The sequence below is a fragment of the Agelaius tricolor genome, unplaced genomic scaffold (genome assembly GCF_023055355.1).
Source record: "Agelaius tricolor isolate 1412-34295 unplaced genomic scaffold, bAgeTri1.0.p SCAF_112, whole genome shotgun sequence".
Classification (NCBI taxonomy): domain Eukaryota; kingdom Metazoa; phylum Chordata; class Aves; order Passeriformes; family Icteridae; genus Agelaius; species Agelaius tricolor.
The window spans coordinates 1-23,166 of NW_027269372.1; the positions used below are offsets into that span (position 1 = coordinate 1).

At 64.8% G+C, this 23,166-nt stretch overlaps 3 protein-coding genes and 1 long non-coding RNA gene across 5 annotated transcripts; 3 read left to right on the plus strand and 1 right to left on the minus strand.

The window, feature by feature from the left end:
* Positions 1-22: 22 nt before the first annotated feature.
* Positions 23-3,697, plus strand: LOC139586317 (phosphofurin acidic cluster sorting protein 1-like). Its single transcript, XM_071419615.1, has 5 exons — positions 23-71; positions 296-434; positions 944-1,171; positions 2,642-2,745; positions 3,071-3,697. The coding sequence occupies exons 2-5, from the start codon at positions 415-417 to the stop codon at positions 3,184-3,186; spliced, it is 468 nt and encodes a 155-aa protein (XP_071275716.1). The 5' UTR covers positions 23-71; positions 296-414; the 3' UTR covers positions 3,187-3,697.
* A 1,467-nt stretch (positions 3,698-5,164) lies between these two features.
* On the plus strand, positions 5,165-10,053 carry LOC139586316 (protein cornichon homolog 2-like). Its single transcript, XM_071419614.1, is given in 7 exon segments — positions 5,165-5,313; positions 6,413-6,481; positions 7,266-7,313; positions 7,881-7,993; positions 8,766-8,848; positions 8,851-8,908; positions 9,353-10,053. Coding segments are annotated over 7 exon segments (480 nt in total). The 5' UTR covers positions 5,165-5,232; the 3' UTR covers positions 9,381-10,053.
* A 354-nt stretch (positions 10,054-10,407) lies between these two features.
* LOC139586320 (uncharacterized) lies at positions 10,408-11,009 on the plus strand. Its single transcript, XR_011677703.1, has 3 exons — positions 10,408-10,678; positions 10,713-10,820; positions 10,912-11,009. It is a non-coding gene; the product is annotated as an uncharacterized lncRNA (long non-coding RNA).
* LOC139586312 (BBSome complex member BBS1-like) lies at positions 10,504-23,140 on the minus strand. Of its 2 annotated transcripts, XM_071419608.1 has the most exons (17): positions 23,049-23,140; positions 22,884-22,951; positions 22,429-22,463; positions 21,262-21,555; positions 21,035-21,081; positions 20,471-20,509; positions 19,940-20,012; positions 19,499-19,627; positions 18,671-18,777; positions 17,191-17,311; positions 16,437-16,610; positions 15,754-15,823; positions 14,859-15,027; positions 14,097-14,225; positions 13,316-13,451; positions 12,001-12,078; positions 10,504-11,200 (listed from the first exon to the last, which is right to left on the minus strand). In XM_071419608.1, exons 1-14 carry the CDS (start codon positions 23,066-23,068, stop codon positions 14,105-14,107), a joined length of 1,467 nt encoding a protein of 488 aa, XP_071275709.1. In that variant the 5' UTR covers positions 23,069-23,140; the 3' UTR covers positions 10,504-11,200; positions 12,001-12,078; positions 13,316-13,451; positions 14,097-14,104. The 2 variants fall into 2 exon arrangements, with proteins under 2 accessions (XP_071275709.1, XP_071275711.1); XM_071419610.1 differs by lacking the exon at positions 16,437-16,610.
* Between the last annotated feature and the right edge of the window lie 26 nt (positions 23,141-23,166).

The following is a 23,166-nucleotide window of genomic DNA, read 5'->3' on the forward strand; positions in this document are numbered from 1 at the left end:
CCCCGCGCCGGGTGAGCCCCCCCCGCAGGTGGTGAAGGTGGGCCTGGCCGAGGATCCCCCCCCCGCGCCGGGTGAGTGGCTCTGCCCCCCCCCCCCCCCTCCCTTTGTCCCCATTGTCCCCGGGGTGTCCCCATCCCCCCCCCCTTTGTCCCCATTGTCCCCGGGGTGTCCCCATCCCCCCCCCCTTTGTCCCCATTGTTGTCCCCGGGGGTGTCCCCAGCCCTGCCCATCCCCCCCTTTGTCCCCATTGTCCCCATCCCCGTCCCCCCCCCGCTGACGCTGCCCCCCCCCACAGGTGACGGTGACACCGAGGGGCCCCCCCCAGGCCTCGCTGTCCCCTCCACGTCCCCCCCCGCGGGGGGAGGGGTCGGGGGGGGTCCCCGTGAGGCCGCGACCCCCCCCGCGTCCCCCTCCATGGCCGGGGGCACCCCCGGGTGAGACCCCAACCCCCCGGAATGGGGGGGGTGGATTTGGGGGGGGTCCTTGGGATTTTGAAGGGGGGGGTCTGGGTTTTTGGGGGGCTCCTTGGGTGCTTTGGGGAGGGGTCCCTCCGTTTTGGGGGGGTCTCTGGGTATTTTGGGGGGGTCCCTGTGTTTTGGGGGTGTCTCCAATTCCTGGGGGGGGGTCCCTGGCTCCTCTCTAATTTGGGGTGTCCTGGGTATTTTGGGGAGGGGGTTCCTGTATGTTTTGGGGGGGTCCCTGCGTATTTAGCAGGGGGGTGGTCTCTGGGTATTGGGGGGGGGTCTCTGATTATTTTGGGGGTTCTGGGGGGGGTCTCTGCCCCCTCCCTAATTCAGGGTATCCCCCCCCCATTGCAGCCCCTCGGGGGAGGCTCTGGGCCTGCAGGTCGATTATTGGGGAGGGGTCTCTGGGTATTTTGGGGGTGTCTCTGATTCCCGGGGGGGTCCCTGTGTATTTTTTTTGTATCCCCCCCCCATTGCAGCCCCTCGGGGGAGGCTCTGGGCCTGCAGGTCGATTATTGGGGAGGGGTCGCTGCCCCCCCCGAGCGGCGGCGGGGGGGGGAGGGGGAGCGGCGCGAGGGGGGGGGTCCCAAGAGCAGCCTCAGGGGCACCTTCCGCTCTCTGCTGGTGACGCGGCTGCCCCCCCCCCGGGGACCCCCCCGGCAGCACCCTGGCCATGACCCTGGTCAGCCGCGAGAAGAACAAAAAGGGTGAGGGGGGAGACCCCAAAATTGGCATTTGGGGGTTGGGGTTTGGGATTTTGGGGGGATTTGGGGCTGAACCCTGGTCAGCCGCGAGAAGAACAAAAAGGGTGAGGGGGGGGGACCCCAAAATTGGGGTTTGGGGTTTGGGAATATGGGGGGATTTGGGGCTGGAGCCCGGTCAGCCACAAGAAGAACAAAAAGGGTGAGGGGGGGGACCCCAAAATTTGCATCTGGGGGTTTGGAGTTTTGGGGGATTTGGGATTTTGGGATTTTGGGGGGATTTGGGGCTGGATCCCGGTCAGCCGCAAGAAGAACAAAAAGGGTGAGGGGGGACACCCCAAAATTGGGGTTTGGGGTTTGGGATTTTGGGGGGATTTGGGATTTTGGGGGGATTTGGGGGGATTTGGGGCTGGATCCTGGTCAGCCGCGAGAAGAACAAAAAGGGTGAGGGGGGGGACACCCCAAAATTGGCATTTGGGGGTTGGGATTTTGGGGGGGTTTGGGATTTTGGGGGATTTGGGGGGATTTGGGGCTGGATCCCGGTCAGCTGCGAGAAGAACAAAAAGGGTGAGGGGGGAGAACCCAAATTTGGCATCTGGGGGGTTGGGATTTTGGGGGGATTTGGGATTTTGGGATTTTGGGAATTTGGGGGTATTTGGGGCTGAACCCTGGTCAGCCATGAGAAGAACAAAAAGGGTGAGGGGGGGGACCCCAAAATTGGCATCTGGGGTTTGGGATTTTGGGGGGATTTGGGGCTGAACCCCGGTCAGCTGCGAGAAGAACAAAAAGGGTGGAGGGGGGGACCCCAAAATTGGCATTTGGGGGTTTGGGAATTTGGGATTTTGGGGGGATTTGGGGCTGGACCCTGGTCAGCCGTGAGAAGAACAAAAAGGATGGGGGGGGGCAGAAATTTGGGGTTTGGGGGGTTTAGGAATTTGGGGGCACCCAGAGGGGATTGGGGGATTTTGAGGGGTTTCGGGGGATTTGGATCAATTTTGGGGTGGTTTGGGGGCCGATTCTGAGCTGGTTTTGGCGGGGAATTTGCGATGGATTTTGGGGCTGGGTTTTGTCTGGTTTGGGGCAGTTTTGGGATTATTTGGGGTTGGTTTTGGGCTATTTTGGAGCTGGTTGTGGGGCTGTTTTGGAGCTGGTTTGGGGCTATTTGGGGATATTCTGGGCTGTTTTGTGGTTGGTTTTTGTCAGGTTTTGAGGCTATTTTGGGTCGGGTTTTGGGGCTGGTTGTTGTCTCATTTTGGGGCTGTTTTGGGCTGGTTTTGGGGCTATTTTGGGGCTATTTTGGAGCTGGTTTGGGGCTGTTTAGGGTTGGTTTTGGGCTATTTTGGAGCTGGTTTTGGGGCTGTTTAGGGTTGGTTTTGGGGCTGTTTTGGGGCTGGTTTTGGGGCTATTTTGTGTTGGTTTTGGGCCGTTTCTGAGCGGGTTTTTGGGGCGGATCCGGCCCCTTTTGGGACCCCCCAGTGCCCGCCCTGTTCAAGCGGCCCCGCGAGCCCGACAAGAGCCGGGGGTGGAGGGGATCACGCGGCTGATCTGCGCCCCCCGCCCCCCGCCCGCGCTGCTCAGCGGTGGGTGAGGGGCACCCATGGGGGGGGGGGAGGGGCACCCAAGGGTGGGGGAGGGGACCCAAGGTGCGGGAAGGGCACCCAAGGGTGGGGGGTGACCCCCAGGTGGGAATCCCCAAAACTTGGGGGAGGGGTTTGGGGTGATTTTGGGGGTGGGGGTGGGGGGTGGGGTCACCCATGGGTGGGGGAGGGGTTCTCCTCTCGCCCCTCCCCCATTCCCTCTCTTTACGGGGGTGGGGGCGGGGCGGGGGTTCCGGGGGTGATTTTTGGGAGGGGGAGGGGAGGGGTCGGGGTCCCATGGGTGCCGCCCCTCCCTCCCCCCCCGCAGTGACCGTGGATGGCACCCAATGGGACGACATCAAATTCTTCCAGCTGGCGGCGCAGTGGCCGTCGCACGTCAAACACTTCCCCGTGGGGCTCTTCGGGGGGGGCAAAGCGCCCTGACCCCCCCTTGGGACCCCCTGACCCCCCCTTGGGACCCCCACCCCCCCTTGGGACCCCCAAACCCGCGGGGGGAGGGGTCCCCATCGCTTCTGCAGCGTCCTTGTGCCGCCCCTCCCCTCCCCCCCAAAAAAAAGTGCCACCAAACCCCCCCCAAAAGTGCCACCAACCCCAAAAGTGCCACCAACCCCGAGTGCCACCAACCCCCCAAAGTGTCACCAACACCCCCCCAAGTGCCATCACCCTCCCCAAAATGTCACCAACCCCAAAAAGTGCCACCCCCCGAGTGCCACCAACCCCCAAAGTGTCGCCTCCCACACCCCTCCCCCCCCCAGTGCCAAATCCGGGTTTTTTTTGGGGGGGGTCTCAGCCCCTCCCCCACCCCGCACGCGCACAGCCCTGACCCCCCCCGACCCCTCCCCCACCCCCGGCTCGGAGCCCCTCCCCCACCCCCGGATCGCGGGGGGGGAGGGGTCGCGCGGGGGGGGCTCAATAAAGGCTCCGAGAGCCGCGAGCGCCTGGAGACAGCGGGGACAGGGGGGGACACGGGGACAGACACGGGGACGGGGGGGGACACGGGGACAGACACGGGGGGGACAGTGGGGACATGGGGGGGGCACGGGAACACGGGGACGGGGGGGACACGGGGCTGACATAGGCTGTGAGGGGGTGGCACAGGAGTTGGGGACAGTGGCAGTGCGGTGACAGAGGTGACACAGGGGTCACGGGGTGGCACGGGGGTGACACAGGTGACAGAGGTGACACAGGGGTGACAGAGGTGATGGGGTGGCACAGGGGTGGCACACAGGGGTTGGGGACACCTGGTGGCCTGGGGACAGCGGCAGTGCGGTGGCACAGGTGACAGAGGAGGTGGCACGAGTGACAGAGGTGACACAGGTCACAAGGGGTGACACAGGGTTGGGGACAGCGGCAGTGCAGTGACACAGGTGACACAGGTGACAGAGATGGTGGCACCAGTCCGGGACACGATGGCACATGAGGACAGGGACCGTGGTGGCATCGAGAGGGACACGGGGACATTGGCGGGGGGGGGGGGGGTGGCACTGAGGGCTCTCGGTGTCACCTGGGCTGGGGACACCTGGGGGGGTCACTCGGGGGTCACTCTCAGGTGTCACAGGTGTGACATGGACGGCACACTCAGGTGTCACATGGATCTCAGGTGTCACTGAGGTGTCACACGGGTGTCACTCAGTGTCACACAAATGTCACATTCCGGTGTCACAGGTGTCACTCAGGTGTCATTTGGGTGTCACTTTAGTGTCCTTCAGCTGTCACTCAGGTGACACACAGGTGTCCCACAAATGTCACTCAGGTGTCACATTCAGCTGTCACGTGGTGGTGTCACGTGGCTGTCACCTACCTCGAGGCCCCGCCCCCTTCCCCACCCACTTGATGCTTCCACGCCCCTCCCCCCCAAGCCCCTCCCCATCCCAAACCCCTCGCATCCAATCCCACCCAAGCCCCGCCCCAAACACCCTAAACCCGCCCCTAAATGCGCCCAAAGCCCCTCCCCCTCACAAAGCCCCTCCCCACCTTAACCATCCCAAGCCCCACCCCTCAAACTCCGCCCTAAGCTCCTCCCCCACCTCAAACCCCTCCCCTCCCATCCAAAGCCCCGCCCCATAACGCCCTAAGCCCCTCCCCACTGAAACCATCCCAAGCCCCGCCCCTCAAATCCCTCCCTAAGCCCCTCCCCCTCCCCAGAGCCCCGCCCTTTAAACCCCTCCCTAAGCCCCTCCCCATTCACAAAGCCCCTCCCCTCTCCACAAGCCCCTCCCCTCTGAATCCCCTCCTAAGCCCCTCCCCCTGCTAAGCCCCGCCCCTTCCAAGCCCCGCCCCCTCCCGGGCCATGGCGCCCTCCGGTCGCTCCCGGTAGCGTTTTTCGGGTCCCCCCTCCCCCCTTTTTTTTTTGCCCCCCCCTCCCCCCATGGCCGAGGCCGGACCCCCCCGGGGCTGAGCCCCCCCCCCCGCCCCTCCCCCACCCCCGGAGCCCCCCCCCGCGCCCCTCCCCCACCCCCCCCCCCCATCATGGCGTTCACCTTCGCCGCCTTCTGCTACATGCTGACCCTCGTGCTCTGCGCCTCCCTCATCTTCTTCGTCATCTGGCACGTGAGTGGGGCCGGGGGGGGCGAAAATTTGGGGGGGGGGTCCCAGGGAATTGTCCCCAAACCCCCCGGGGGTTGTCACCAAAAACCCCCCAAAAATTGGCCCCAAAATCCCCCGAAAAATTGGCCCCAAAATCTCCCCTAGGGGGGCCTCGGGATGGGGGAGGGGATGGCGATTTTGGGGAGGGGGTCGCAATTTGAGGGGGGGGTCTCAGGAATTGTCCCCAACCCCCCTGGAGGGGGGAGGGGCAATGGAATTTGGGGGGGGGGGTCGGAAGTGGCAGCTGAACCCCCCCCCCCCCATTGAGGGGGAGGGGGCGGCGATCCCAAAATTTGAGGAGGGGGCGAATTTTGGGGGGGGGGGGGTCGCGAGGATTTTGGGGGGGGTGGGGAGGAGCGAGGGGGGGGGCGTTGCCTGGCAACGCCGTGAGGGGGGGAGGGGCGGCAGGGATGCTCTTGGGGGGGAGGGGCGGCGTTGCCAGGCAACGGCGGGGGCGGGTTACCATGGCAACGATGGGGGGGGGGGGGAATGGAGGAATTTGGGGAGACCCCGGGGGGGTTTTGGGGGGGTTCAGGTTCCCCCCCCCATCGCCGTTGCCAAGGCCGTTGCTAAGCGGCGGCGTTGCCATGGCAACAGATGCAGCGGCTCCGCTGGCGCCTTTTTGGGGGGGGTCTGGGGGGGTTTTGGGGGTCCGGGGGGGTTTTGGGGGGGTCAAGGGGAGTCTGGAGGGTCTTTGGAGGGTATGGGGGGGGGTCCGAGGGATTTTGGGGGGGTCTGAGGGGATTTTGGGGGGGTCTGGGGGGGATTTTGGTGTGTTCGGGTCCCTTCAGGCTCCCCCTTTTCCCTCCCCCACCTCGTTTGGGGGGTTTGGGGGGGTCTCAGGAGTTGTTTGGATTTTGGGGGGGTTTTGGGGGGGGTCTCAGGAGGTGTTTGGATTTTGGGGGGGTTTTGGGGGGTCTCAGGAGGTGTTTGGATTTTGGGGGGGGGTCTCAGGAGGTGTTTGGATTTTGGGGGGGTTTTGGGGGGGTCTCAGGAGGTGTTTGGATTTTGGGGGTCCCCTCAGCACCCCTCCCCACCCCAATTTCCCCTCTCCCCCCCCCAGATCATCGCCTTTGACGAGCTCCGCACGGACTTCAAGAACCCGATCGACCAAGGGAACCCCGCGCGGGCGGTGAGCGACCCCCGGGACCCCCAAGGACCCCCAGGGACCCCCCGAGACCCCCAGGGATCCCCCCAAACCCCCCCCAATTTCCCCTGGAACCCCCAGACCTCCAGGACCCCCCCTAAATCCCCCCAGAACCCTCCCAGATCCCCCCAAAAACTTCCCCAGAGCCTTCCAGGACCCCCCCTCACAATCTGGGCCCCCACCCCGGGACCCCCGGCACCCCCTTATACCCCCCCCAATTTCCCCTGGAGCCTCTGGACTTCCAGGACCCCCTTAAATGTCCCCAAAAGCTCCTGGGACCCTCCCCCCTCCCCAATTTGCCCTGGCACTCCCAGACTTCCCAAAATCCCCCCCAAAACCTCCCCAGACCCCCCCAAAAACTTTCCCAGACCCTCCAGGACCCCCGCCCCAAACCCTGGGGACCCCCCTGGGACCCCCCACCCATAAAAGCCCCCCTGGACCCTCCCATTGGACTCAGGACCCCCAAAATGGCCCCGGGGAGGGGTGGGGGAGGGGCGGTGGGGGTGGGGGGGTTCTGGGTCGGGGGCGGGGGAGGGGAATCGAGGTCGGTTTCTATTTTTAGCCCCCCCAAATCCGGGACGGGCCCGGCCCCTCCCCCCCCCGACCCCGTTCCTGCTCCCCCTCCCCCCCCAAACCTGCTCTGGGGGGGGGGAGGGGCGGCCAGAGCCCCCCCCCAAACACAGGGAGGGGCCTTGGGGGGGGCTTGGGGGTCTCCAGGGCTTTGGGGACCCCTCCTGACCCCCCCCCAATTTATTTCACCCCCCCCCAGCGCGAACGGTTAAAAAACATCGAGAGGATTTGCTGCCTCCTGCGCAAGGTGGGGACCCCCAAAATACTGAAACCCCAAAAATACTGAAACATCCCCAGAAATACTGAACCCCCGAAATACTGAACCCCCCCCTAAAATACTGAAACCCCCACAAAAAAATGAAACGCCCCCCTCGAATAATGGGGCGTGGGGTGGGCGGGGCCTGAGCGAGGGGGCGGGGCCTGGGGCAGGGGGCGTGGCTTTGGGTATGTCAGCGGTGTCGCCCCCTGGTGGTGGTGCCGAGTATTGCTGGGAGTGGCCCTGGGGACAATGGGGTGACCTTTTTGGGGGACAGTTGGGGTGGCTCCGGTGACTCGGTGGAATGTCGAGGTGCTGCTCCCAGGGGGTGGCTCTGGTGACAATGGGGTGGCCCTGGTGACACGATGGGATGTCGCGGTGTCACTCCCAGGGGGTGGCCCTGGGGACAGTTGGGATGGCCTTGCGGACAGTGGGGTGGCCCCGGTGACGCTTGCGGTGGTCCTGGTGACAATGGGGTGGCCCCTGGTGACAATGGGGTGGCCCTGGTGATACCGGGGTGGCCCCGGTGACGGTCGGTGTGTGCCCTGTCGCCCCCAGCTGGTGGTGCCCGAGTACTGCATCCACGGGCTCTTCTGCCTCATGTTCCTGTGCGCGGCCGAGTGGGTGACGCTGGGGCTGAACCTGCCCCTGCTGCTCTACCACCTCTGGAGGTACCGGGGGCATTGGGGGGCACTGGGGGGCATTGGGGGGATCAGGGGGCACGGGGGGCATTGGGGGGCACGGGGGGCATTGGGGGGCACGGGGGGCACTGGGGGGATCAGGGGGCACAGGGGGTACCAGGGCTCTGGGTGATGCTGGGGCTGAACCTGCCCCTGCCTGCTCTACCACCCCTGCAGGTACCAGGGGGAGTCTGGGGGGTCCTGGAGGGTCCTGGGGGGTTGGGGGGGTCCCAGGTTTGGGGGGTCCCAGGTTTGGGGGTCCCCAAGGCTCTGGGTGACACCAGGGTCAGACCCGGCCCTGCTGCTGCAGCAGCTCTGGGGGTACCGGGGCAGTCTGGGGGGGTCACTGGGGGGTGGGATGTCCCCGATGTGTCCCCAATGTCCCCAGAGTGTCCCAGTGTGTCCCAGGTACTCCCAGTGTCCATCCCACAGCTCTGAGATGCCCTTGGACACCGTGTCCCACCTGCTCCCATAACCCCCATGGTGTCCCCAGTGTCCCCAGGTACTTCCACCGCCCATCCCACAGCTCTGAGGGGCCCTTGGGCTCTGTGTCCCTGTGTCACCACAGTGTCCCCAATGTCCCCATGGTGTCCCCAGTGTCCCCAGAGTGCCCCTTATCTCCCCAAAATGTCCCCAGTGTCCCCAGGTACTTCCACCGCCCATCCCACGGCTCTGAGGGGCCCTAGGGCACCGTGTCCCTGTGTCCCCTCAGTGTCCCCTCAGTGTCCCCAAAGTGTCCCCTCGGTGTCCCCAATGTCCCCAGGTACTTCCACCGCCCGGCCGACGGCTCCGAGGGTCTCTTTGACGCCGTGTCCATCATGGACGCCGACATCCTGGGCTACTGCCAGAGGAGGCCTGGTGCAAACTGGCCTTTTACCTGCTCTCCTTCTTCTACTACCTGTACAGGTGAGGGGACTGGGAGGGACTGGGAGGGACTGGGAGGGACTGGGAGAGGGGCTGGGAGCTGGGGGGGCTGAGGGAACTGGGGGGAACTGGGGCAAACTGGGGGGGATTGGTGCAAACTGGCCTTCTACCTGCTCTCCTTCTACCTGTACAGGTGAGGGGGGACTGGGAGGGACTGGGAGGGACTGGGGGGGACTGGGAAGAGATTTGGGGGGCGTGTGAGGGGAGTGGGAGAGCACTGGGATGAACTGGGATGGACTGGGAAGGGAGTGGGGGGGCACTGGGAGCACTGGGCTGAACTGGGATGGACTGGGGGGCACTGGGATGAACTGGGGGGCACTGGGCTGAACTGGGATGGACTGGGGGGCACTGGGATGAACTGGGGGGGGGCACTGGGCTGAACTGGGCCATACTGGGAGCCCCAGTGTGCCCCTCCCTCCCCCCCAGTATGGTGTACACACTGGTGAGCTTCTGAGGGGGGCACCCCCGGGACCCCCCCGCCGCTGGAACCGAGACCCTCCTGGATTTGGGGGACCCCCCCCTGGATTCTGGGACTCCCCCCCCAGAATTTGGGACCCCCCCCAGATTCTGGGACCCCACCAGGTTTTGGGACCCACTGGATTTTGGGGACCCCCACCGAGCCCCCCCTCAAACTCCGGGGTCCCCCCAATCCCCCCGGGACCCCTCCGGATTCTGGGAGCCCCCCCCAGACCCTCCCTGGAATTGGGGACCCCCTGAGACCCCCCCAAACTCCGGGGTCCCCCAACCCCCCCGGGACTCCCCCAGGATTTTCAGGACCCCCCTGAATTTTGGGGACCCCTGAGACCCCCCCAAACTCCGGGGTCCCCTCAACTCCCCTGGATTTTGGGGACTCCCCCGATTCTGGGACCCCCCCTGGATTTTGAGGATCCCCCCAAACTCCGGGGTCCCCCCCAGCTCCCACCCTGGGACTCCCTGGAATTTGGGACCCCCCCGGAATTTGGGGACCCCCCCCGCCCTGCCCCTCCCCCCCAGCTGCCGCAATGACCCCGATTTGGGGAGCGGGGGGGGGAGGGGGGGAGGGGGCGGCTCCCAGTTGGTCCCAGTTTGTCCCAGTTCAGCCCCCGCTGGGTTTGTGTCGTGGCTCAATAAAGACAAATGGCACCAGTGCCGGGCTGGGGGAACTGGGGGGAACTGGGATGGGTGTGGGGGGGTACTGGGAGCACTGGGATGGGTGTGGGGGGGGTACTGGGAGCACTGGGATGGGTGTGGGGGGGGGTACTGGGGATACTGGGATGGGTGTGGGGGGGTACTGGGAGCACTGGGATGGGTGTGGGGGGGTACTGGGAGCACTGGGATGGGTGCGGGGGGGGGTACTGGGAGCACTGGGATGGGTGTGGAGGGGTGTACTGGGGATACTGGGATGGGTGTGGGGGGGGTACTGGGGATACTGGGATGGGTGTGGGGGGGTACTGGGAGCACTGGGATGTGACACTGGGAGCACTGGGATGGGTGTGGGGGGGTACTGGGAGCACTGGGATGGGTGTGGGGGGGTACTGGGAGCACTGGGATGTGACACTGGGAGCACTGGGGCTGCCCCTCCCCCAACGAGCCAGGGCTGCAGCACCGGGAGCTTTATTGGGGACACGGGGGGAGGGGACAGGTGTGACACAGGTGTGACACAGGTGTGACACAGGTGACACTGGGGAGGGGACACAGGTGAGGGCAATGGTGACCTGGGAAGGTGACCCAGGTGTGACGTTGGTGAGGGGGCACAGGTGACACCAGAGACAGGTGACACAGGTGAGGAGTGACAGGTGTGACACAGGTGACACAGGTGAGGAGTGACAGGTGTGACACAGGTGAGGGCTGGCACGGTGCCAGGTGCTGGTGACAAGGGACAGGGGTGGCACAGATGACCCAGTGCCAGGTGCAGGTGTCCCAGGTGCCCTCAGGTGCAGGTGACACAGGTGACACCAGGTACAGGTACCAGAGGTGCCCTCACCAGGGGCAGGTACCAGGTACAGGTGCCACAGGTGCTTCTCAGGTGCCAGGTGCAGGTGTCCCAGGTGTCCCCAGGTGTCCCCAGGTGTCCCAGGTGTCCCCAGGTGCTCTCAGGTGTCCCCAGGTGCTCTCAGGTGTCCCCAGGTGTCCCAGGTGTCCCAGGTGTCCCCAGGTGCTCTCAGGTGTCCCCAGGTGTCCCCAGGTGCTCTCAGGTGTCCCAGGTGTCCCCAGGTGCTCTCAGGTGGCCACGGGGGGCAGCCCCACCTGTGCTGTCAGCACCGGCCCCTCCCGGCCTGGGCACAGCACCAGCACCTGGGGGGGAGGGGAGGGCACCGTGTGACCCCCCCAGGTGTCCCCAGGTGTGTCCCCTCCCCTCCCAGGTGTGTCCCCTCCCCTCGCCCATCTGTCCACAGGTGTCCCCAGGTGTCCCAGGTGTGTCCTGAACCCCCCCCAGGTGTGTCCCCAGGTGTCCCCATCTGCCCCCAGGTGTGTCCCAGGTGTCCCCGAGTGTCCCCCAAGTGTGTCCCCAGGTGTCCCCATCTTTCCCCAGGTGTCCCCAGTTGTCCCCAGGTGTTCCCCAGGTGTGTCCCATCTGTCCCCAGGTGTGTCCCAGGTGTGTCCCCAGGTGTCCCAGGTGTCCCCCAGGTGTCCCCAGCTGTGTCCCAGGTGTGTCCTGAACCCCCCCAGATGTGTCCCAAATGTGTCGCAAATGTGTCCCAGGTGTCCCCGGGTGTCCCCCAGGTGTGTCCCAGGTGTGTCCTGAACCCCCCCAGGTGTCTCCCCAGGTGTCCCCGGGTGTCCCCCAGGTGTGTCCCATCTGTCCCCAGGTGTCCCCAGGTGTCCCAGGTGTGTCCTGAACCCCCCCCAGGTGTGTCCCCAGGTGTGTCCCATCTGTCCCCAGGTGTCCCTCAGGTGTCCCCAGTGTCCCCAGGTGTCTCCCCAGGTGTCCCCAGGTGTCCCCAGGTGTCCCCAGGTGTGTCCTGAACCCCCCCAGGTGTCCCCAGGTGTCTCCCCAGGTGTCCCCAGGTGTCCCCAGGTGTCCCAGGTGTGTCCTGAACCCCCCCAGGGTTCCCAGGTGTCCCCAGGTGTCCCCAGGTGTCCCCCCCCCTCACCTGCAGCCTCCCCGGGCCCCCCCCCGGCTCCAGCCAGGTCCCGAACAGGAAGCGCAGCCCCGGCAGCAGCAGCGGCACCTGGGGGGGGGGAGAGACCCCAAAAATGGGGAGAAAATCCCCAAAATCGGGAAAAGAAATCTCAAAAATGGGAAAAAAACCCCAAAAATTGGGGAAAAAAATCCCAAAAATCGGGAAAAGAAATCCCAAAAATGGGGGAAACCCCCCCCCCCCAAGATCGGGAAAAGAAATCCCAAAAATGGGGAGAAGAAATCCCAAAAATCAGGAGAGAGAGACCCCAAAAATGGGGAGAAGAAATCCCAAAAATCAGGAGAGAGAGACCCCAAAAATGGGGAAAACCCCCCCAAAAACAGGGGAAAAAATCCCAAAAATGGAGAAAAAATTCCAAAAATTGTGAGAGATCCCAGAAATGGGAGAGAGAGACCCCAAAATCAGAGAGAAACCCTAAAAAATTGGGAAAGAAATCCCAAAAGTTGGGGAAGAAATTCCAAAAATTGGGGAAGGAGCAAATTGTGGGAAAGTTTCCAAATTAGGGGAAGAACCTAAAATTGGGGATTTTGGGGATTTGGGGATGTTTTGGGTTATTTTGGGTATTTTTGGGTGGTTTGGGGGTTATTTTGGGTATTTTTGGGTATTTTTTTTTGGTGTTTTTAGATACCTTGATGCAGGGGGGCTGCAGCCATTTCGGGGTGGGGTTTTGGGGTTATTTTGGGTATTTTTGGGGTTATTTTGGGTATTTTTGGGTACCTTGATGCAGGGGGCTGCAGCCATTTCGGGGTGGGTTTTTGGGGTTATTTTGGGTATTTTTGGGGTTATTTTTGGGTATTTTTGGGTATTTTGGGTACCTTGATGCAGGGGGGCTGCAGCTGTTTCAGGGGGGATTTTTGGGGTTATTTTGGGTATTTTTGGGTACCTTGATGCAGGGGGGCTGCAGCCATTTTGGGGGGGATTTTTGGGGTATTTTGGGGTATTTTTGGGTGGTTTTGGGTACCTTGATGCAGGGGGGCTGCAGCCATTTCGGGGTGGGTTTTTTGGGGTTATTTTGGGTATTTTTGGGGTTATTTTTGGGTATTTTTGGGTATTTTGGGTACCTTGATGCAGGGGGGCTGCAGCCGTTTCGGGGGGGGGTTTTGGGGTTATTTTGGGTATTTTTGGGGTTATTTTGGGTATTTTTTGGGGTTATTTTTGGGGTGTTTTTGTGTACCTTGATGCAGGGGGGCTGCAGCCGTTTCGGGGGGGGGGTTTTGGGGTTATTTTTGGGTATTTTTGAGGTTATTTTTGGGGTGTTTTTGTGTACCTTGATGCAGGGGGGCTGCAGCCGTTTCGGGGGGGGGGTGGCAGCGCAGCAGCAGCACCAGGTTGGGGGTCGGGGGGGCCCCCCCGGGCAGCAGCACCCCCAAAGTCAGGCGCAGGCGGGGCCCCAGCCCCTGCACCTGGGGGGGCAAAAAGGGGGGGTCAGGGACCCCAAAATCCCTCCCAGGGACCCCAAAATCCACCAGGAATCCCAAACATCCCCCCAGGGACACCAAAATTCTCCTCAGAGATCCCGAATCCTACAGGGACCCCCAAATTTCCCCTGGGATCCCCAAATTCCCTCCCAGGATCTCAAGTTCCCCCCCCAGGGACCCCCAAATTTTTCCTCAGGATCCCAAATCCCACAGGGATCCCCAAATTTTCCCTCAGGGACCCCAAATCCTCTCCAGGGACCCTCAAAACCTCCCCCAAAGACCCCGAATCCCACAGGGACCCCCAAATACCCCCCTGGGACCCCAAATTTTCCCCTCAGGGACCTCAAATTTTCCCCCCCAGGGACTCCAAATTTTCCCCCTGGGATCTCAAATTCCTCCCTCCAGGGACCCCTAAAACCCCACCAGGAACCCCAAATTCACCCACAGGGACCCCCAGATTTTCCCTTCAGGATCCCAAATCCCACAGGGACCCCCAAATACCCCCCTGGGACCCCAAATTTCCCCCCCAGCACCTCAAATCTCATAGAGACCCCAAACCCCCTCCAGGGAACCTTTCACCCTCCCCTATTTTAGACCCCCCCCATGTTTTGGGGTCCCCCCCGGACTCACGGTGGCCGTCAGGGTGAGGGGGGGGTCCCCCCCTTTGGGGGCGGCGCCCCCCCCCCAGGGCTCGGGCCAGGCCCCGGGCGGCCGCCAGGCGCAGCCCCCCCAGATCCTGCTGGAAACGGCCGAGCATCCCTGGGGGGGCAGGGCAGGGGGCACCCATGGGTGCTGGGGAACCCCCCCAGTCCGGGGAGACCCCCCCAGAACCCAAAATCCCCCCCCAAACCCACCCCCAGAACCCCAAAGTCCCCCCAAAACCCCAAAATCCCCCCCAGAACCCCAAACCCCATTAAAGGGGGGGTACCCTCCCTTGGAGCCCCCCCCCCCCACCCAATAACCCCCCCCGGAAAGACCCCAGACCCCAATTTCCCGCCATGGGTGCCCCCCCTTGAGTTCCCCCCATTGAAGACCCCAGACCTCAATTCCCCCCCCCCCCTCAGAAGGACCCCAGACCCCAATTCCCCCCCCCCACCCACCAAGGGGTGTCCCCTCTAAACCCCCCCTGCCCCATAACTCCCCTCTCCAGTGAAGACCCCAGACCCCAATTCCTGCCCCCCATGGGCGCCCCCCCACCCCAATCCCCCCCCCAAGAAAGACCCCAGACCCCAAAATCCTCTCCCATGGGTGTCCCCCCACCCCAATTCCCTCCCCCAATGAAGCCCCCAGACCACAAATCACCCCCACCCACCAATGGGTGATTCCTCCCCCCACCCCATAACCCCCCCCCCCTCATGAAGCCCCCAGACCCAATTCCCCTCCCCCGCTCACGGGGGGCGTCCTCGCGCTCCCTCAGGGCCCGATCCACGAAGAGCCGCGTGCGGGGGGGGAGGGGCAGGCGGGGGAGGGGCGCGGGGGGGGTCTCGCCGCCCCCCCCGGCCCCGCGACCCCCCCCCCAAATCCGCGCGGCGCCGCAGCATCCGGATGGACAGAGCGCCCCCTGCCGGACGGAGCACCCGGCGACCCCCGACTCAATTTGGGACCCCCCTCAATTTGGGACCTCCCCCCTCAATTTGGGACCCCGACTCAATTTGGGACCCCCCTCAATTTGGGACCCCTCCCCAATTTGGGACCACCCCCCTCAATTTGGGACCCCCTGACTCAATTTGAGACCCCCCACTCAATTTGGGACCACCCCCCATAAGTGCCCCCACCCTATTTGGGACCTCCCCACCCCCCAATTGGGTGCCACCCACCCTCCCCCATTTTGGGACCTCCCCCATTTTGGGACCTTTCCCCCCCCCCCATTTTGGGACCAGCCTCCATTTTGGACCCCCGCAAATCCACCCTTGGTACCCCCGCCCAATTTTGGGACCCCCCCCCCTCCCCCGCATTTGGGAACACCCCCTCGACCCCTCCCCACCCCCACCCCAGGGTGCCCCCCGACCCTGGGTGCCCCCCCCCAACCCCCTGTCCCCCCCCATCGCTCGGACCCCTCCCTACCCCTGGGACCGCCCCCCGGTTCCTGCCTCGGTGCCCCCCCCCCCGGTTTCCCCCCCCTATTCCAACCCCCGTTCCCGCCCCGTTCTCCCCCCGGTGCCCGGTGCCCCCGTTCGGTGCCCGCACCGTGCCCGGTGCTCAGCAGCGTGTTCGGTGCCCCCCCCCCGGTGCCCGGTGCCCGCCCCCGGTGCCCGGTGCCCCCCCCCGGTGCCCCCCATGCCCGCACCGTGCCCGGTGCTCAGCAGCGTGTTCTCCTCCCGCCCGTAGCGCCCGAAGCACAGCCCGGTCACCACCTCCTGCACGGGGTGGGGGGGCACCAAAGGGTGGGTGGGGGGGCACCCAAAGGTGACAGAGGGCACCCAAAAACACGGGGGGGGGGGGCAAAAGGTGAGGAGGGGGCGCCTGGGGGTGAGGGTGGGGGGGGGGGGGGGCAGCCAAATATAAGGGGGGGGGCACCCAGGGGTGAGAATGGGCAGCCAGGGTATGGGGGAGGCACCCAGGGGTGACGAGGGGGCACCCAATTGTGGGTGGGGGGCACCCAGGGGTGGGGGGGAAGCACCCAAATGTGAGGAGGGGGCACCCAGATACAGTGGGGGCCACCCAAAGGTGATGGGGAGGGGTCACCCAGGGGTGCGTGGGGGGCACCCAATTGTGGGTGGGGGGCACCTAAAGGTGATGGGGGGGGCACTAAACTACAGAGGGGGCACCCAAATACACGGGGGAAGCACCCAGGGGACACCCATAGGTGAGGGTGCACTGAGGAGATGTTTTGGGGTGGTTTTTGGAGTATTTGGGGGAAGTTTGGGGGTCCCCACGTCCATTTTGAGGCTCCAAGGGTGGAATTTGGGGATATTTGGGGCTATTTTAGGGAGATTTAGGGATATTTTGGGGTTTTTTGGGGTTCCCCACCTGCGTTTTGAGGGTGCAGAGCAAGGTCCTGCCCCGGTAGAGCCGCAGCTCCCCCGAGGGGCCTGGGGGGGTCCCCAAGGCCACCAGGGCAGCCCCCAGACCCCTCCCGGGCAGCGCCGCCCCCGCCAGCCCCGAGATCGGCCCCGGCAGCCGCAGGGCCCAGAGCCGGCGGCCCTGGGGGGAAAACGGGGGTCAGGGGGGGAAATGGGGGGGTCCCAGAGGGGTTTGGGGGGGTCAGGAGGGGAAATGGGGGGGTCCCAGAGGGGTTTGGGGGGGTCCCAGAGGGGTTTGAGGGGTCCCAGAGGGGTTTGGGGGGGTCAGGAGGGGAAATGGGGGGGTCCCAGAGGGGTTTGGGGGGGTCAGGAGGGGAAATGGGGGGGGGTCCCAGAGGGGTTTGGGGGGTCCCAGAAGAGTCTGGGGGGAAGTTCGAGGGTCCCAGAGGGGCTTGAGGGGGAGATTGGGGGTCCCAGAGGGGTTTGGGGAGAATTTGGGGAATCCCAGAGGGATTTGGGGGGGAGATTGGGGGTCGCAAATGGATTTGGGGGGAATTTGGGGAATCCCAGAATGGTTCAAGGGGGATTCCAGAGGGATTTGGGGGTGATGGGCTGAGGGCAGGTTTGGGGGGATTTGGGGGGAATTTGGGGGTGATTTGGGGGTCCCTAGGGCAGCCAAAGGGCAGGTTTGGGGGGATTTGGGGGATTTGGGGGGGTGATTTGGGGGAATTTGGGGATGATTTGGGGGTGTTTGGGGTCACCTGGGGGCTGAATGCCTGCAGGGTCCCATCGGCCGTGGCTGCCAGGAGCCCCCAGTCCTGGGGGATCAACCCCGCGGGGCGCGAGCCCAGCACCCCCAAAACGCGGCCCTGCTCCCGGGACCTGGGGGGGCAAATCCTCAATGACCCCCCCCAAAACAGCCCCCAAATCCCCCCCAGCACCCCCAAAACGCGGCCCTGCTCCCGGGACCTGGGGGGGCAAACCCTTAATGACCCCCCCAAAACAGCCCCCAAATCCCCCCCAGCACCCCCAAAACCCGGCCCTGCTCCCGGGACCTGGGGGGACAAATCCTCAATGACCCCCCGAAAATAACCCCAAAATAATCCCTAAATAATCCCAAAACCTGGCCCTGCTCCAGGGACCTGGGGGGGGCCCAATCCTCAATAAGCCCCCCAAAATAACCCCAAATCCCCCCCAGCACCCCCAAAACCCGGCCCTGCTCCCAGGACTTGGGGGGGGGCAAATCCTCAATGACCCCCCCCAGAACAACCCCAAAATAATCCCCCAAACTCCCTCAGCCCCCCCCAGACCTCCTCAAGACCCCCCCCAAAACCCCTTTAGGATCCCCCCAAATCCCCCCAGGACCCCCCAATTTCCCCTCTCTGACCACCTGTGCCCCCTGAGGGTCCCATCCCTGCAGCCCAATCCCCCCCAATCCCCCCCAGGTCCCCTCAGGGCCCCCCCAAACCCCCCAGGACCCCCCAGTTCTCACCGGCTGAGCTCCCTCAGGGTCCCATCCCTGCAGGCCAAACCCCCCAATCCCGCTCCGGACACCCCAAACTCCCCAATCCATCCCCCCAATCCTCCCCAATCCACCCCAGGAGCCCCCTAAACCCCCCAGGACTCCCCCAGACCCCCCCAAACCCCCCAGGACCCCCCATTCTCACCAGCTGAGCCCCCTGAGGGTCCCATCCCTGCAAGCCGAACCCCTCAAAACCCCCTCAGGATCCCCCCAAACCCCCCCAGGACCCCCCCAAACCCCCCCAGGACCCCCCAAATCCCCCCAGGACCCCCCCTAAACCCCCCAGGACTCCCCCAGACCCCCCCAAACCCCCCCCGGGACCCTCCAGGACCCCCCATTCTCACCAGCTGAGCCCCCTGAGGGTCCCATCCCTGCAACCCGAACCCCTCAAAACCCCCTCAGGATCCCCCCAAACCCCCTCAGGATCCCCCCAAACCCCCCCAGGACCCCCTCCAGACCCCCCAGGACCCCCCTAAACCCCCTCAGGACCTCCCCAAAGGCTCCAGGACGCCCCCAAAGGCCCCAGGACCCCCCAGTTCTCACCGGCTGAGCCCCCTGAGGGTCCCATCCCTGCAACCCGAACACCTCAAAAGCCCCTCAGGATCCCCCCAAACCCCCCCAGGACACCCCCAAACCCCCTCAGGACACCCCCAAACCCCCTCAGGACCCCCCAAAGGCCCCAGGACCCCCCAAACCCCCTCAGGACCCCCCATTCTCACCGGCTGAGCCCCCGCAGGGTCCCGTCCCTGCAGGCCACCCCCAGGCGGCACCGCCCGTCCCCGGGGCCGCGGGGAGCCACGAACGCGGGGGGGGACGGAACCCAGCCCTGGGGGGCAGAAATGGGGGTCAGGGGCACCCCAAAAGGGGCTGGGGCACCCAGAGGGGTCAGGGGCACCCCGAAAGGGTCAGGGGCACCCCGAAAGGGGCTGGGGGCACCCCAAAAGGGGCTGGGGGCACCAAGGCGGGTCCCAAGAGAGTCCTGGGAGAGTCGGGATGGGTCTGGGGGCACCGAAAAGGATCCCAAAAAGATTTAGGGGGTCCCGGTTGGATTTTAGGGTTCCCCATGTGTGTTTTGGGGTTCCCCAGGTGTATTTTGGGGTTTTTTTGGGGTCCCACGTTGCAGATGACGTTGAAGGCCTCGGGGTCAAGCACTGGCACGGCCCCAGGGGTTTTTGGGGTGTGTTTTGGGGTTCCCGGGTGTATTTTGGGGTGATTTTGCGGTGTGTTTTAGGGTGATTTTGGGGTGATTGTGGGGGTGTATTTTGCGGTGTGTTTTGGGGTGATTTTGGGGGTGTGTTTTGGGGTGGTTTTGGGGGTGTTTGGGGTGATTTTGGGGTGGTTTTGGGGGTGTTTTTGGGGGTGTTTTTGGGGTGGTTTTGGGGGTGTTTTGGGGTGATTTTGGGGTGTTTTTGGGGGTGTGTTTTGGGGTGTTTTTGGGGGTGTTTTCGGGGTGATTTTGGGGGTGTTTTGGAGTGTGTTTTGGGGTGATTTTTAGGTGGTTTTGGGGTGTTTTGAGGTGTTTTTGGGGTACATTTCTGGGGTCCCACCTTGCAGATGACAGTGAAGGCCTCGGGGTCCAGCACCAGCACATCCCCGGCCTCGGTGCCCAGCACGGGACAGTCGGGGGTGCCCTCGGGACCCCCCCTCGGCAGCGCCCCCAGACACGTCACCACCGTCTGGGGACAGCAACGGGGACAATGGGACACTGAGGGGACACAGGGACAGCAACGGGGACGATGGGACACTGAGGGGGACACGGGGGGGACAGGGGGGACAGGGGACAGAGGGGACAAAGGGAACACAGAAGGCGACACAGGAGACACAAAACAGGACACAGGTGACAGAGGGTGACACACAGGTGACACACAGGTGACACACAGGTGACAGAGGGGGACACACAGGTGACACACAGGTGACACACAGGTGACACACAGGTGACACACAGGTGACACTCCGGAGGTGGCCCAGGTGCCACAGGTGCCACCCACCTGTCTCTGCAGGGGCCGCCCCTTGTGCAGCGCCACGAAGGGCCCCAGCTCGGGGGGGGGCAGTGCCAGCAGCCTGGGGGGGGCAGGGAGGGCACCTATGGCACCCCGGGGACCCCCCCATGGCACCCAGGGACCCCCGGGGACCCTCAGGGACCCCACCCATGGCACCCCGGGGACCCCCAGGGACCCCCCCATGGCACCCCCAGACCCCCCTGACCCCACAGGGACCCCCCCCCAGGACCCCCAAAATCCCCCCCAGGACCCTCCAAAACCAATGGGGACCCCCCAGACCCCACTGGGAGACCCCCAGGACCCACCCAGACCCCCCTGGGACCCCCACAGACCCCACAGGGATCTCCCCAAAACCCCCTGGGACCCCCCCAGGAACCCCCAAACCCACCCAGACCCACCTGGGACCCTCCCAGAACCCTCCCAGGACCCCTGGGAACCCCCAAACCCCACAGGGACCCCCCCCAGCACCCCTGGGACACCCCGAGACCCCAGAGGGACCCCCCAGGACCCCCCACTCACCGCAGCGACTGCGCCGTCAGGGGCACCTCGGCCTTGTCCCTGGGACCCCCCAAAATCCAATAGTGGGGGGGGCTCAGGCTGCCCCCCCCCACCCCAAAAGGACCCCCAGTGACCCCAAAAGGGACCCGAATTTATGGGAACCTCCCCCCACAAAGTGACCCCTCCAAGGCATCCAGGATTCTGGGGACACCCCCCAAAAATGACTCAAAGTGTCCCCCCAAAGGCACCCAGAATTTCTGGGATTCCCCTCAAGTGATTCAGATTTTTGGGAGCCAAAATTCCCCCAAAACCCAAAATTTCCCCCAAATTCCCCCTCAGTGATCCCAAATTCCCCCCCAGGAACACAAAATTCCCCCCAAAGACCCCAAATTCCTCCCCCAAAACCCAAAGTCCCTCCCATGGACCCAAAATTCCCCCCCAGGGACCCCAAATTTCCCCCCAAAATTCCCCCCCAAGACCCCAAAAATTCCCCCCCAAAAAACCCCAAATATTCTTGTGGTGCCCCCAATCCCCCTCCCCATTTATTTTCACCTCCCCCCACCCAAAATCCGGGGTCGCCCCCACCTCAAATCCTCCAACATCTCCTTCAGCATCAGGGGGTCGATCTGATCCTGCAGGACCCCCCCCCAAAAAATAAAAACAAAAAAACCCCCAAAACCAAAAAAAAACAACAAAAAAAACCCCCAAAAATAAAAACCAACATCAGGATGACTGAAACCCCCCCCGGGCAGAGCTGGGGGGGGTCCCAAATTTGAGGAGGGGTCCCCCCCAAACGCCCCCTCCCTGCCCACCTGCTCTGCCTGCAGCCACAGGTCCCTCTCGAGGGGCTCGGGGGCGCGGGGGGGCAGCGAGAATTTGAAGAAGGGCCGAAGGTTCCGGTACACGTAGAGGGCGGGGCCGGCGGCCACGACCACCGCGGGACCCCCCCCGGCACCGGCCCCGGAGCCCCCCGAGCCCCCAAAGGCGGGGCCGAACGCCCCCAGCCCCGCGGGGGCCTCGGGCAGAGCCAGGCTGGAGATGGAGCCCGCGCCCCTCACCACGGCCAGGCGGGGCCCCCCCGGCCCGCGGGGCACCCCCACCACCAGCTGGGGGAAAATGGGAGGGTCAGGGGGGGAGAGACCCCCGGGAACCCCCCCAGAACAAACCAGAACAAACCAGGGACCCCCAGAGCCCCCCCGGCCCGCGGGGCACCCCCACCACCAGCTGGGGGAAAATGGGGGGGTGAGACCACCGGGAACCCCCCCCGAAACAACCCAGAACAAACCAGGGACCCCCAGGGACCCCCGGGAACCCCCCCAGAACAAACCAGGGACCCCCAGAACAGCCCAGAGCCTCCAGAGACCCCCCAGAACAAACCAGGGACCCCCAGAGCCCCCCAGAACAACCCAGGGACTCCCAGAACAAACCAGGGACCCTCAGAACAGCCCAGAGCCCCCAAGGAGCCCCGGGATAACCCAGGGACCACCCCGGACCCCCCAGAACAGCCCAGAGCCCCTCAGAGCCCCCCGGCCCGCGGGGCACCCCCACCACCAGCTGGGGGAAAATGGGGGGGTGAGACCACCGGGAACCCCCCCAGAACAAACCAGGGACCCCCAGGGACCCCCGGGAACCCCCCCAGAACAAACCAGGGACCCCCAGAGCCCCCCAGAACAACCCAGGGACACCCCGGCCTGCAGGAGACCCCCACCACCAGCTGGGGGAGGAAATGGGGGGGTGAGACCACCGGGAACCCCCCCAGAGCCCCCCAGAACAGCCCAGAGCCCCCAAGGACCCCTGGGATACCCCAGGGACCATTCCGGACCCCCCAGAACAACCCAGGGCACCCCCACCAGCAGCTGGGGAGGGGAAAATTGGGGAGGGGGGGGCTGGGGAGACCCCCCAAAACAACCTGGGACCCTCCCCATAGCAGCCAGGGACCCCCAGAGCCCCCCAGGACCCCCTCCCCAGTTCAGAATCACCTTGTGGTCGCCGTCGCCATGGAGATCAACCAGCGCTGGAAGGGGGGAGGGGCTCAGGGGGACCCCGGGGGTGGGGGGGGGGGGGCTGGAACTCCCCCTCCCCCTCAGGGACCCCCCCAAACCCAGGGGAACCCCCCAAAAATGATCCCCCCCCTCCCCCCTCCTCCCCCAGCCAGGGGAAACCTCTCAGTCAGTGACGCCCACCCAGAGACCCCCCAAACCCACAGATCCCCCCTCACCCAGAGACCCCCCTCAAAGCCCCCCAAACCCCACAGACTCCCCCCCCTCACTCCCAGTCCCCCCTCACGACGCCCCCCCCTCACACAGAGACCCCCTCCTCACCTCCAGCCCTCCCCTCCCTCAGAGACCCCTCCCCAAATCCCCCCCGACCCCAAACCCCTCCTCACACAGAGACCCCCCCCTCACCACAAATCCCCCCTCACGGCCCCCCTCACCCATGCACCCCGGGAAGCTGCACAGCCCGGCCAGGGGGTCCTCGTGAGCCTCCAGCCATAGCGAAGCGCTGCGGGGGGGTCCGGGCGTTGAGGGGGGGGCGAATCCCGACACGGGGACCCCCCAAAATCCCCCCAGAAACCCCCAAAAAACCGCCCCTCCCCCACCTCTCCTCAGCCGCCGCCATCGCGTTGCCACGGCAACGCGGGGATTTGCCGCCCGGAAGTGACGGATCCTTGTAGCTCCGCCCACCAGCGGTCTAGACCAATGAGCCCGCGATTTTCC

Excerpts from the sequence above, each read along its gene's own strand:
- LOC139586317 (XM_071419615.1), top strand. The coding sequence starts at position 415 with ATGGCCGGGGGCACCCCCGG. Across the intron at positions 435-943 it reads ATGGCCGGGGGCACCCCCGG|CCCCTCGGGGGAGGCTCTGG; the intron begins GTGAGACCCCAA and ends CCCCCATTGCAG. Across the intron at positions 2,746-3,070 it reads CCCGCCCGCGCTGCTCAGCG|TGACCGTGGATGGCACCCAA; the intron begins GTGGGTGAGGGG and ends CCCCCCCCGCAG.
- LOC139586312 (XM_071419608.1), bottom strand. The coding sequence starts at position 23,068 with ATGGCGGCGGCTGAGGAGAG. Across the intron at positions 15,824-16,436 it reads TCTGCACCCTCAAAACGCAG|GAGGTGGTGACCGGGCTGTG; the intron begins GTGGGGAACCCC and ends CACCCCGTGCAG. Across the intron at positions 15,028-15,753 it reads GCTGCTGAGCACCGGGCACG|GGGGCGCTCTGTCCATCCGG; the intron begins GTGCGGGCATGG and ends TCCGTCCGGCAG.